A 14,071-nucleotide genomic window follows, 5' to 3' on the forward strand; every position below is an offset into this window, starting at 1 on the left:
TTTTTTTTGTCTGGCTTCTTTCACTCAGCATAATCATTCTGAGATTCATCCACGTTATTGTGTATAATAAAAGTTCATTCTTTTTTGTTGCTCAATAGTATTCCATGTATAAATGCCCCACAATCTGTTTATCCATTTACCTGGTGATGGACACTTGGGACAGTTTTCTCCTTAGATATTTTTTAAAGAACCATGGTTCATTCTCATGAAGCCACCTACTTACTTGAACCTTGGAGGCTCCATTGGATCTTTCTGCATTTCCACCATCCGAATAACTCTCTGTTTAGCTCCAGAGTTGAAAGCCACTCCTTGTTGAGACGGTGTGTATCTGAAGAAAGCAGATGAAACTAAAGGTGTAACTAGTTCAAGCTTTCAATAGGTATTTTTCTTCTATTATAACTCTAAGTGAGACAATGTTGTCAATTCCTTTCACAAAGTGTTAATAGAAAACTGCAAAATATTTAGGCAGAGCAGATAGCCACGGAGATAAAAGAACTAAGAGCAATTATGAGTTACAAGCAAAATGTAAATTTGAGTTGTATTAGTTTGCAAATAATTCATCCCTGTACATTTCCGTCATGGAAGGCATAGTGTTCAATTTCACAGATAAGAGATCTAGAAAATAGTAGTACCTATTCTTTTTTTTTTTGGAGGAAGACTGACCCTGAGCTAACATCTGTTGCCAATCTTCCTCCTTTTTTTTCCTCCCCAAAGCCCCAGTACATAGTTGTATATCCTAGTTGCAAGTCCTTCTGGTTCTTCTACGTGGGATGCCACCACAGTATGGCTTGATGAGTGGTACGTAGGTCCACACCTGGGATCCGAACCAGTGAACCCTGGGCTGCCAAAGTAGAGCATGTGAACTTAACCACTACACCTCTGGGCCAGCCTCTGTACCTATTTTGTAACTCTGCGTTTGAGGAAAAAAACCACCCCAAAATATTCTCAGCAGGTAACTTATAGTCAGTTTCTGACTAATCATAGGTTGTAAAATAGAGAAAGAATAATGGTAGCAGCCCTACCAGCTCTAATTTTATATCTAAATGTGAGTCATCTGTCCGCACAAAGATGTGGCTGAGTGAAAACCCTCAAAATTTAGTATTATAAGGATGACTATTATTATATAAATAATATCAATATATTATTAATCATTAACATTCTATATTATTATATAATTATTATAGTAGTATACATTGCTAATATATTAACTTTATATTATATAAATATGTATTACATAATGTCTACTATATATAAATGAAAAACTATAAATAAATAATAAATAATTTAAATAAATAACTGTGGTTTGGATTATATACTATAAGTAATTGCTAATTTCTAAAAAAAATACGTATTTTGAAAATAGCATAACAGCTAATACCTTAAAAGTGGATACCTTAAGAAATTCTTCTGCTTTCAATTGTCTGCACAACTGTCAATAGGTTTCAAGTTATTATTCAAAAACTGCATTTACAATTGTGACTAAGTAGGATAGTGAAAGAATACCAGGACCCCCAACCCTAACCAAGTTCGACATGAAGCTAAGACTTCCAGCTATAACTCGTACCGGATATACTGAGCAGGAGCCAGTTTATCAGCTGCTCGAACTGGCATGGCTGCAGCAACCTTCTGCGATACAGATTTCTCTAAGGCTACCCTTGTCTTTTCTGTTATCTGAAATAAGAAACACCGCATTGAGTGGTTTGGAAGTTAATAAAGATATATAAAGTCATCTAAAACAATTATTTATATGTCAACGCCCAGTTACCTCTTTAATGGCTTCTTCATCAGGTCTTTGCAGGTCTGGGTCATCTGCATTCATGACTTCCTTGGGAACCAGGTCAGTGTACTTGCTATAAATGACCTAAAATGTTCAAACACAAGCAGGCTTAAGAAAAACAGAGAAGGAAAAGAAGCAACCTCATTAAGTCATTTCAGAAGTCAACATGTCCTCTCAGCACACTTATAAATTTAGGACACAGATTTTGTCTTTTAGATCTTAAAACCAAGGAAGCTTAAAATATATACACAAATCACTGCCCTGGCTATATAAGTTAATAATTTTCCTTTGACCTCATGCATTTAAATTATTTGAGATCTTTTAATCAAGTCGGTATCCAAATAAATTGTGCCAACAAAATCTTATGCATCAGTGACCCCTATTTTTGAGGCTCACTAGGACTTGAAATTAATGATGATATAAATTGCCTATAGCACCATTATCTTGGATTACAAGCTCATTAGAATTTAAGTCAGGTTACCAAACAATTTCCAAATTCACTGGGTCTGGAAAACTTCACTGACCTTACCCTACTTATAATGTTTGTCTTTTCTGGCATCAACTCTACTCATAGACTAAGAAAATGAACACGTGCCATGGTCAAAAACCCAGAACAGTTTCTTCTGTGAAAAAAAAAGAAGAAAAAACAAAATATATTCTACATACACAACTTAATTTTTACATTCATTATCCAAACTTAGGACTGCTATTTGATGTCTGCTAGGCTCAACACAATTTCTATTAGGCTCACACCAATGTGGTAGGCCCCTGACAAACAGAATATTACTTACTTTAATGTCCATCTATATTTCTCGAATACTTTCATAAAAATTTACATAGCAGATTTTACAGAAAAAAAGAGGTACTAGAGATTTAACAAATAAACAACATTCTAGATTTTGCTGCCTGAGTCAGGAATTCTTTGACACAAATACAAAGAAAGGACAATTTATGAATATGAAAGAAAACCAAATACTTAGATATTTGAGATTTTCAAGTTTTCTGAGAAGGAAACTATTTGCTACTATAAGCCAAAGTCTTATATCAAGAATTGCATTCTACCACAACATTCCTCAAAATAGCTTAAAGGAAACGCATGCTATTCTTAATTTCTTACTCCGAACAACAGAGCAAAAAACACTTTAAGGCCTGTAAAACTTGACGTGGCTTTGCCTACAGCTTCAGTCTCCCCCTGTACCTCTTGCTCCCTCATTCATTATACTTCAGTCACATGGGCTCTTCTGTTATTTGAACACAATAAGTGTCACGACACTCTGTTTACTGAGTCAAAGGACTCCTCACGTTATGAAATTATTTATCTGTTTTACTTACCTGTGTCCTCTGGTAAAGTTACAATAATTATAACAGCTAACATTTATTAAGCACTTATTTTGTGCCACGGTTCTTTTGCTCTATACATATTAACTAGTTTAGCTTCCGATCAACCTTGTGAGGCATGCACAGTGACTGTCCCCACATTACTGATGAGGAATCTCTCATTCATTAAAGCGTCTCCAGTGCCTGCAACAATGCCTGGTCCACAGGAGGCATTCAGTCAGAATTTTTTGCACACACGAGTGAATGTATGAATTTTAGAAATGCTCTGTTCCATGCTAAATATGATTATATTTTAGGCCTGCAGAAGGTGCTACATAAGCTGTTGATTTTCCAGAAAAAACCATCTCATGTCTATAGACTGAAATCTCTAGCATGTTTTTCTTAGGAATGAGTAAAAGGATCAGGTAAGAAAGTGTAGATGATTTACCACAAAACATGTCTTACTGCTACCTGAGCTACCAGTGTCCCTAAGCTCTCAGAGGATTCGTTTTGAAGGTCCCTAAAACTGACTCTAGTGAAAAGTGAGGCTCTGTGAGTTAAGATCACACAGCTTGTAACAGACCTCTGAAGCCTTTTCAGGATGGAAAAATCCACACCACGAGAATTTAAATTTCTAGAACATTACTCTAGAAAATAATACCAAGACTATGAAGAGTTAATTACTTTCACACAGCAATCATTACAGGAAGGGATTCTAAGTAAATGGCTCCTGGTAGTCATACATGCTCAACATAAACTCTCAATACTAATTTAGCATACAAGAGCCATTTGCTGTTTCGTATTTGGGTATTCCAAAGTTAATAATCCTTTAAATGAGCATCAATAAGATTCTAGCAGCTCACAAAGCTGAGTGAAGGACATCTGAAGAGCAAGATTCCTCCATGGTAATTAACTATAAAACTCCAATTTTTTATTGCCTGAGAACCAAATGTGCTGAAGAAACTCAGTATATCCCAGGAGGCAAAAAGGCTGGGGAGGGTTATCTGAAAAATATAATATACTCTCGAAGGTATCGGGAGCACAAATGAGCTCTGTGAACAAGATAAAGCAATAACTCATCTGTGAAACAGATTTTTTTATTACTAAAAACTGGCAAAGAACTGGACTGACTAAAAGGATAACCTGTCAACATGTTCACCATTTTAGAGGTAGAAAGAAAACACGATCTTCAGGCTTAGCTAGTTTTGGAATCATATGAAAAAGGTGATAACATTTATACAACTTATCTTGTGGTCAGTTTAAAGCTGTAGGAGTTTTTGGGGGGGGGTGTGTTTGAAGGCATTCTTTTAGGTAATAGTACGTATGTTACATTTCCTATGTAAAGATGTCAGACGGAAAAATGTAAACACCAAGGCTTTTTATTTCAAGATTTATCACTCAAGCGACAATTGGAAAAAAAAAAAACCATTTAGTTCTGTTAAGGTTTACTTCAAGAAATTCTTTTCCTCCCAATTTTGTATTACTGCTAAGTCTTGTACACAGTATTTACATGTAGAGAGATCAGTGGCCTTAGATTTATCCTAGAATATTATCCCTTGGAATCTTGCTTTGTCTTCACCTCTTATATCTAGGGCTAGCACTTTCTATTCCTGCTCTTTTATTACTGATATTTCAGTGAGATCTCCCCACTTCCTGAATACCAGATACCTCTGATTTAAATCAGAAATCTTTGCACTATAGTGCAAATTCAATAATCCAGTAAACTATTTTCATTCTATGTCAAGGACTCTGCATATCAGCCTCCTGAATGATAATGAATTTTTTAAATCCCATTTTGTACATTTAGTAGCCGATTCCTACTTTTAAAACAGGAAAATCAGTGGTTTTAAAAGAGGGCATGGCTGCCACTTCCAACTCCCCTCCTGGGGCCTTTGTAATATGTGAGGTGTTTTGGGCTAAGACACTGGAGGGGGCACTACTGACACTTAACAGATAACGCCACTTATGTTAAACACTATACAATGCTCAAAACAGTCCCAAACAATCAAGCAGTGTCCCCCCTTCCAAATGCCAATGCATAGCAGGCACTCAGTTAATGCTGAATTATCCAATGCATTCAAAAACTTCATGCATTAATCCAACCACTTAAAAAAAATTAAAGTGCACATTTATTACATTTGTGTAAGGAATTCAAATGGATATTCCAGGGTATAAAGTCCAGCAAGAAAATATATCCACTAGAAAAAGAAGATGTGGTGTATATATATTTAAAATGGAATACTACTCAATCACAAAATAAGACAAAATTGTCTCATTTGCAACAATGCGGATGGACCCTGAGGAAATTATGTTAAGTGAAATAAGCCAGACAGAGAAAGATCAACACAGCATGATTTCACTCATGTGTGGAAGATAAACTAATAATACATGGATAAAGAGAACAGATTAGTCGTTACCAGAGGGGAAGGGGGTTGAGGGGTGGGCATAAGTGGTAAAGGGGCACATTTATACGGTGACTGACAAATAATACTCTACAACTGAAATTTCATAATGTTATAAACTATTATGACCTCAATAAAATAAAGAAAAGAAAGAAAAGAAAATATATCTACTAGGAACAATGTTAGAACAGTTCAAGTAGTCACTCTACCACTATCCTCCTTTTCAATTCAGAGAGTACCCTGTACACTTTTTAAAAATCTTCATTGTGCTTACTTTTGTTTTAAGATTGTGTTTTTAGATGAAGAGGAAGGTAGAAAGATTTCTCACACACCTCCTGTCCCTACACATACATAGCTTCCCCCACTGGGGTTAGGGTTAGTATGAACCTGAGTGCGGTACCTCTGTAAACAACTAGTTGGGTTTATTTCTAGAGGTTACATTATAGATAAACATGTAAGGCTTTTACTGTACAAAGGAACAATACTTTAGAATCTTTATTTGGCCAGAATACTGAAATCTACTTTCAATACAAAATAATCACTAATACACATGGTTATTAGACATACACACACACAAAAATTCAGACATTCACTAGAAATCAGATAAAATTCATTGTTTCCAATCTTGAAATATAATGTAAAATGGGCTAAAACTGTATTTCATCCAAAATTATAAAACCTGCCAATGCCAAATTATTGTCCTAAAATGTTGCTTTTTCCTCACAAATGAGAGGAGAGGCAGCACATCCCAACAAAGAATTATGATTATTCCAAAGAAGGAGAGATGCACCAAATCAAAGAGAGCTGGAGCCAAGTGAAGGCCTCCATGGCACGGGAAATTTCAGTATATGTCCTGCATCCACAGGGGCCACCTTTCCTTTTGCAGGAGTGGACTATGCTTCCTTGCTGGCTTCAGGAGAAGTGGTTTTCTGTTATTCAATGAAAATTGCTATCATTCCTCCAATAAACGCTGGTGAAAATGGCTGTATGTCATGCTGTCAGGCACTAAGTTAGATGTCAAAGAGGAAAGAAAATACAAAGATATAATCTCTGTCCTCAAAGAACTTACGGGCAAATAACATAGATCATTGGTGAGAGAATAACTACAACAAAGGTGATGACTGCTACGAGAAAGTAAACATAGGAAACAGGGAGGAGGATGCCCAACCTAGCCAGAAGATCAGGGAGGGTATCTTAGAATAGCGAAGAGCAAGTTGCGATTTGAAAGCAATAGAACATAGTCAGACAAAGAATAGGGGGAGGGCTTCCCCAGGCATAGGAGGACACCCATGGGAAGTTCCTAAGGTTAGAGAATGTGCTACACTAAGGGACCAGCAAGTAATTCCTCACTGAAGACATATATAGGGAGTGTCTGAAAGTTCTTCTTCTCCAACGACCACCTACAATGGTGATTATTTTGTATTGAAAATAAACAGAATAGCTAAAACTAGACTTTTGTGGATTTCAGTATTCTGGTCATGAGAGCTGAGGCTAAGCTAGAAAGGTAAGCAAGGGGTCAAGTATGCCATAAGGAGCTTGGTTGGTTCTTATCCTAAAAGCCATGATTTTAAATGTGCACACTTGTGCATATATGAGAGGGAGAGAGACAGAAAGATAAACAGACAAACATGATGAATTTGTTTTTTTAGGCAGACAAGACAAACGCCAAGGAGATGTGTTCAGACGCTGCTATAGTCAATCAAGCAAGAAATGATGCGGTCCTGAACTAAGTATCAGAGAAGGGAATATACTTGAGCAGTGTTAAGTAAGAGATCACGGTGAATAAACAGATGCAGGGTCTGAGGGAAGCACCAAAGAACGGAAAGACTGCTAAGCAAAGGCTTTTTAGAGAACACGCTGGCAGTACGTGTCACAGCTGAAATCGGAATATCCTTTGACCCAAGAAGTCCATCAAGAATTCATTTTGCACGAATACTGATGTGCAAAAATGTTTGTACATGGATCTTGAATAAAGTACTGTTTACAAAACTAAAAAACTGGAAACCATCAATGCTTAAAAAAAATTAGGGCACAAGCACTTCATGGAATTCTGTGTAGATTTTTTTTAAATGAAGTAGACCTGTATGTATTAACAAAAACCTTCAAAACATATTAAGTAAAAAAAGCAAGTCTATGGAAGTTATGAATATTAAAATTTCATTCATCTAAAAAAAGATGTATACATTTGCACGTGTGTGTGGGGTGTGTTTACTGTATGTAAAGTAGGAATACATATACATAAATACCTAAATCCAGAACAAAAGTCTGGAAAGATATATATCAATGTAGCAACAGTAGTTACCTCTGGGAAGTAAAGTGGGAGAAGTAGGCAGGACTGCATATACTTTTGTACTGTTGATATCTTTGACCATATGAATATATTATTAATGCAATTTTTTTAAAGAAATCAATAAAATAAGGGGAAAAAAGGAGGACTCTCAGGCTTTTAGCAGTCATTTAGGAAGATATCATTACCAATCACTGAGTTAGAGAACATAAGAGGGAGATTAAGTGGAAAATTATGCGTTTAGGTTTGGATTTGATTGAGCAGTACTTTGGGGAAATCTAGATAGATGTACCCTTGTAGACAGTAAGATATAAGGAGCTAGAGCCCAGGAGACAAATTGGGCTGGAGACACAAATATGACAGTCATCGGCATATGAGTGGCAGTTTAAGCCAAGGAAATAAATTAGATTAGTCAGAGAGAATGTGTTCTGAGAAAACAGTCTTAGAGACCTTCACCAGAGAGCTACTTCAGCAGACTGGTTGAGGTGAGGCCACCTGACAGTGAAATGAGGGAAAGGGAAGTGAAGAAATAGAGAAAGCAGAAAACAACTCTTGCAAGAAGCCTGCAGGAAAGTGGAGAAAATTAGGTGGAAATCTGGACGTAGCTAGAGGGAGCCTTGAGAGTAGTCAGGGAAAACTTTTAAAAGATGAGAAAAGCACGCATGTTCAAATGCTACCAGAAGAAGCCAACAAAATAGAGGAGGTGAAAGATGCTGTTGAGAAGAATAACAAAAACATAGGTTATAAAGGAAACGGGAGGGATGAGGTCTGGGATACCCTAGAATACAATGGCAAGAATAGGTGTAGACAGGAGAAGAGATTTCTTATAGAGAAAAAAGGAAAAATCAAGACAAAAAGACAAGCATGGGATAAAGAAAGCCGACAGGGGCTGGCCCGGTGGCGCAGCGGTTAAGTTCACACGTTTTGATTCTCAGGCGGCCAGGGGTTCGCCGGTTCAGATCCCGGGTGCAGACATGGCACCACCTGGTAAAGCCATGCTGTGGTAGGCGTCCCACATATAAAGTAGAGGAAGATGGGGACGGATGTTAGCTCAGGGCTAACAGAGTCTTCCTCAGAAAAAAGAGGAGGATTGGCAGCAGTTAGCTCAGGGCTAATCTTCCTCAAAAAAGAAAAGAAAAGAAAAAAAAAGAAAGCCAACAATTTTCTTCCAGTATTCTTTATGCAAATATATGGGGAGTCACCTGTTAGCTGAGAGGGGCCAGAGAGGAGGAGCTAAGGCCTGGAGGAACACCAAAGGAGCCCAATTAAAACCTGAGATAGGAAGTTGCCTGACTGCATAATTGCTTTCCCCAAAACTCCGCAGCCAAGATGTAGGAGCAAGGGACGGGTTACCATTAGTGCTCTTTTAGAAAGTAAAATAAAAATATTTGGGAGAGAGAAGGGCAAAGCACAGGTACTGAAGGCTCACAAGTATTTTTCAATTCTAAAGAGATCTTTTAACTATTTGGAGTATTTATTTATAAGAAAGAAACTAAGTCTTAAAAACAGTTCCTTGGCTCTGAGTGTAGCTGCTCTGAGATGAGATTATTTTAAGTAAATTTTATTTTTGGTTTTGGATTACTTTTAAGCAGGTTTTTGGATTACTTTTAAGATTATCCTAAATTGAGCAAGTGCCAGTTTCGTACTTAATCAAGGCAGAAAGAAGTCTGTGTAATTTGTTATATTTAAATCAACTATTAAGTATATATGTAAGTAGTTTCAAGTACATGGATGAGAGTGAGAAAAGTTTTTATCTATTTTATAGATAAAACTAAATTTTGATTTTTTTAAGGTGCTAGGATTGGAGATTTTTAAAAATCTACTAGCTTTTAAAAAAATGTTAGTACTATAAAAGAACTGTTTTTAAAAGTAAAACAAATAAGTAAAAACCCTAAGTATATATACGCTATCATCAATTTGGAGAATTTTAAAGGAAAAGTTATCATGGTCATGAAGCCATAACATATTGTTCATATTGTTATGAAGTCACATCTTCATTTAGCCGAAGTATACTTTACTGCTATTTTTAACATAAACTGGCCAGAGATTTATCATTTCCACACAATTACAAAAAACTCTTCACAAAACATTTATCAATGAGAAAAAACAAATCCATGAGAGGATTACCTTGTCTTTTGACTGTCCCTGTCGGGCAATTGCATCATATTTAATTTTTCCTTCAGCATCCACCTGAATGGCCAACGCATTCGACATTTTTTTCTTTCGTCCCATATCCAGTGGATACTGGGCCACATGGATCTCTGGAAAAGCACCTCCATCTCCGAAATCCTATATATTAAAAAGATAAGAAATAAAAAGAACATTTAATAGTAATTTGAGATTCAAGATATATTCATTTATTCAACAAATAATTATGGAGCCCTTATTATGCCAGATGCTAGAGATAAGGCAGCAAACAAAACAGAGGTCCCTGATCTTGTGCAGAGTATATTCTAGTTGGCAAAGATATAAAAAGCTTAATCTCTGCCTTGTGATAAATGCCTGGAAAGTACTAAAGGGACTGGAAGAGGAGCATTTTTCAATAGTGTGCTTGGGATGGCCTCTGTGAACGGATAACATGTGAGCTAAAGCCCAGATGATGAGAAATCACTCATGGGAAGATCTGAGGGAAGCATTTTCTAGGCAGATCAACCAGCAAGTGTGAAGGCCCTGCTGCAAGAATGAACTTGGCATGTTCCAGGAAACGAGAGTCCAATAGGGCTGCAGCTTATAGAGGACAGAGAGAATTCACAAAGATCAGAGGATAGCTGAAGGGAAAAAACCGGGACTACATTAGGAGAAGACATGATCTAGTTGGGTGTCTGTCTTCTAGACTCTATAAAGAGTTCTGGCAGGCAGGGGGAATTCTTGTAGGGTGCTAAGCAACAAGTCGCAATCCAATAAGTACTCAGTTCACTAGGATCATCACTTGGAGATACATGAAAAAAGCTAAGGGCACAAGCCCTTCACATTTGTAAAGTAAAAATCATCACCATATAAAGAGAATACAACAAAATGACAAAATGAAAATAACTGCGCACAAAAATGAATGGTATAGGCATTTAAAGATTTTTAATAGGGCAGGTACATTCCTTGGGATGTGGAGGAGGAAAATTTGCAGGAGTCAGAATGAATACTGGGAGTAAAAGAAAAAGGCTTGATTAAACAGGAGGAGGTCTTGGGGAGGCAAAATAATTAAGTCTCAAACGTTTGCTTTTCTCCCTAGATAAAAAAGGTGGCCAAGCACGGGAAAGTCTGCCCTAGAATGAGGGAAAGGAATATGTGTTGAACTGATGTATGGAATCCTGAGTAATTAGGAGGATAGGTGCTGCCAAGAAGTTTGTTCTTTGGGAACAAGCCAGAGATTAAAAAAAAAAAACCCCATCATTCCAGATTCTTCCTTCTCCCTCACTGCCTCCAAATCAACCATCAAATTCTGTCTCTTATACCTCTTAAAAATTTATCTAATCTGGGGCTGGCCCCGTGGCTGAGCAGTTAAGTTTGCATGCTCTGCTTCGATAACCCAGGGTTTTGCTGGTTCAGACGCTGGGCACAGACATGGCACTGCTCCTTAAGCCATGCTGAGGCGGCGTCCCATGTAGCACAACCAGAAGGACCTACAACTAGAATATACAACTACGTACTGGGGGACTTTGGGGAGAAAGGAAAAAAAAAAAAAAAAAGACTGGCAACAGATGTTAGCTCACGTGCCTTCTAAAAAAAAAAATTTACCTAGTCTGTATATTAGACACGCATTAACATTCTCAAACTGAAGACAAGAAAACAGATCAAGAGAGATCAGGATTGGCCCAGGGTCACACAAATAGTAAGTAGCACAGCTATAATGCAAAACCAGTTATATTTTTTTAACTCCTTGTCAGTGCTCTTTCTACTATACCTAATGGGAAAAAAAATCAGGAAAGGAAATGCTGCTGAAGTTTTTCCTAGAGGTTGTCTCTTTAGGTTTATGTGGTACTGTGCATGTAGGGAGGAGGAGGGAAGGAAAGGCACTCAAACGTGAAATCATTCTTTCCTTTTTTCCCTCTTACTTCCCATTATTTTCCATATACTGTAATCCCTGGATTTATAAAGGGTATGTTAGTTTCTTTTGTACTTGTTTAATAGTTTGACATAAGAAGAGGTGTAAACAGGTACAATTCTCCAGTGATCACAAAGCAGTGACAATAAGCAAGAAGGAAAAGATTAATCTTCTAAGGGGAAGTATATGTCTTGAGAGCTCACAATCAGAATTTCTATCATATTGACATTCACGTGCGGATGTTCTAGGGCCTAAATTAATTTCATAAGGGTGCTATCACACATTTCAGCACAATTTAATAAATCCAGACTGAAGGTCCCTATTTACCTCTAGTAACCGGGGTATCCAGCCTTTCCGGTACCCGTACGGGGGAGGTTCTCTTCGGGAGGAGACCAGTGAAGTCTGTCGTGATCTCTGGGATCTTGCCTTTTCTTCAGCCTCAAGCTGGTCTTGAGATAGCTGAGTAGGTGCAGGTAAAAAGCTAAAGGCAAAGACAATAAAAGTCAGAATTTTTTACAATTCTTACATTTAATTTGATTATTGCAACGTGGCCATCAGACACTATTTTCCTATAATACCTTTTCCCTTTAGCAAAAGAGCAAACTTTTCAATGATTTATAGTAGTACTCAATATCAGTCATTTTGTCATGCCTGGAAAGAAATAAGTACCCAGAGACATACAGTAAAAACATTTGACTAGGATGTACGCAAATGGTGTCCAGAATAAAAAATTAACAGATATTTCACATAATAGACAACAACTGAGTTTTTATGCTTCCACACTTCCTTTCTTGTAACAAGCAAGTAAACATTCTCAATTATCCAGGGACCAAGTGTCCAGCATACGGTTTTCTTACCAACTTTTAAGTATGATAAATGTTGTTATAGACACAGACACTCCAAAGTACCACAAAAGGATTCCAGTAGATGAGTAATAAGTTTAACGGGAAAGTCAGGATTCCTTTGTGATTTCTGGCTCGTAAGCATATTTGAGTAAGCAGTAGAGCTTATTTATTAAAAATATTTATTGATCACTTGGGTGCAGGCGCCGTGCTAGGTAGGCAATGAGACTATAAACTGAGAAAGGCAGCTTACAATCTTGTGAGGCAGAGCAACAATCAAATAATCACACAAACCTATAATTACAAATTATATTAACTGATGAAGGAAAAGAATAGAGTGCTCTGACAGCACACACCAGAGGGATCTGATTAGTCTGGTGGTGGTGGGGGCGGGTCAGGTACTATGATGGCTAAGAGCTCAAAGTTCAAATCCTACCTCTGCCACTTACTAACCTGGGTAAGTTACTTACCTCCCTGAAGCTCAGTTTTCTCATCTGTAATGATGGATCAGAAGATTACCAACCACGTAGGGATGTTATAAATATTAAATGAGAAAATCCATAAGCCACTTGGCACAGTGTCTAAATACCATTCAATATATGTTCCATAAATATTTGAGTATTTGGAGCTGTTCAACGATTCCCCCAGTTTGGGTTAGCTGCCTCTCCTCCATGCTCCCACAAGACCCTCTGTGGACCTCTACTATAACACCTATTTTACTGTATTGCAATCATCTATTCATTTACCTTTCTTTCTGTCCCTAGACTGTGAGCAACCTGATGGCAGGAACCCCGCCTTCTGCTGCTTCCATCCCTAACTCTTCAGGCATTATCTAGCTCACAGCAGGGGCTACTTAAATGTTTGCAGGAGAAATAAATTCACTCTACCCTTCGCGCTCACCATCTTTATGTCACTATAGCTTTTTTGTCTTTCCTTAAACAAGCCATCTCAGGATCTTTACATTTACTATTCCCTTTGCCATAAAATATTCTATTTACTCATTAAGAATATTTTTTCCAGGGGCCGGCCCAGTGGTGTAATGGTTAAGTTTGCGCACCCTACTTTGGCAGCCTGAGGTTCATGGGTTCGGATCCCGAGTGTGGACCTACACACCGCTCATCAAGCCATACTGTGGTGGTGTCTCACGTACAAAACAGAGGAAGACAGGCACAGATGTTAGCGCAAGGACAATCTCCCTCAAGCAAAAAGAGGAAGACTGGCAAGAGATGTCAGCTCAGGGACAATCTTCCTCACCCCCCACCAAAAGAATATTTTTTTCCTTATAGTGCTTTTATAGAAAACTCTTGCCCAGATCTTTTAGTGCTTGCTTCTTAGCATTCATGCCTCTGCTCAATTATATCGCCCTAGAGCAGTTTTCTGACCACCTTGTCCAAAAGAGCACTCTAC

The 14,071-nt window shown here is 37.6% G+C and overlaps 1 protein-coding gene across 1 annotated transcript in view; it reads right to left on the minus strand.

Moving 5' to 3' along the window:
- Positions 1-14,071, minus strand: part of SNW1 (SNW domain containing 1) — a 30,098-nt gene that overhangs the window by 13,056 nt on the left and 2,971 nt on the right. The window contains exons 2-6 of the mRNA XM_001492123.6: positions 12,150-12,303; positions 9,911-10,072; positions 1,766-1,861; positions 1,565-1,671; positions 224-328 (exon numbers count right to left, since the gene is read on the minus strand). Coding sequence (XP_001492173.2) covers positions 224-328; positions 1,565-1,671; positions 1,766-1,861; positions 9,911-10,072; positions 12,150-12,303 — 624 coding nt within the window. The remainder of the gene's footprint in view (positions 1-223; positions 329-1,564; positions 1,672-1,765; positions 1,862-9,910; positions 10,073-12,149; positions 12,304-14,071) is intronic.

Source organism: Equus caballus, chromosome 24 (genome assembly GCF_041296265.1).
Source record: "Equus caballus isolate H_3958 breed thoroughbred chromosome 24, TB-T2T, whole genome shotgun sequence".
NCBI lineage: Eukaryota > Metazoa > Chordata > Mammalia > Perissodactyla > Equidae > Equus > Equus caballus.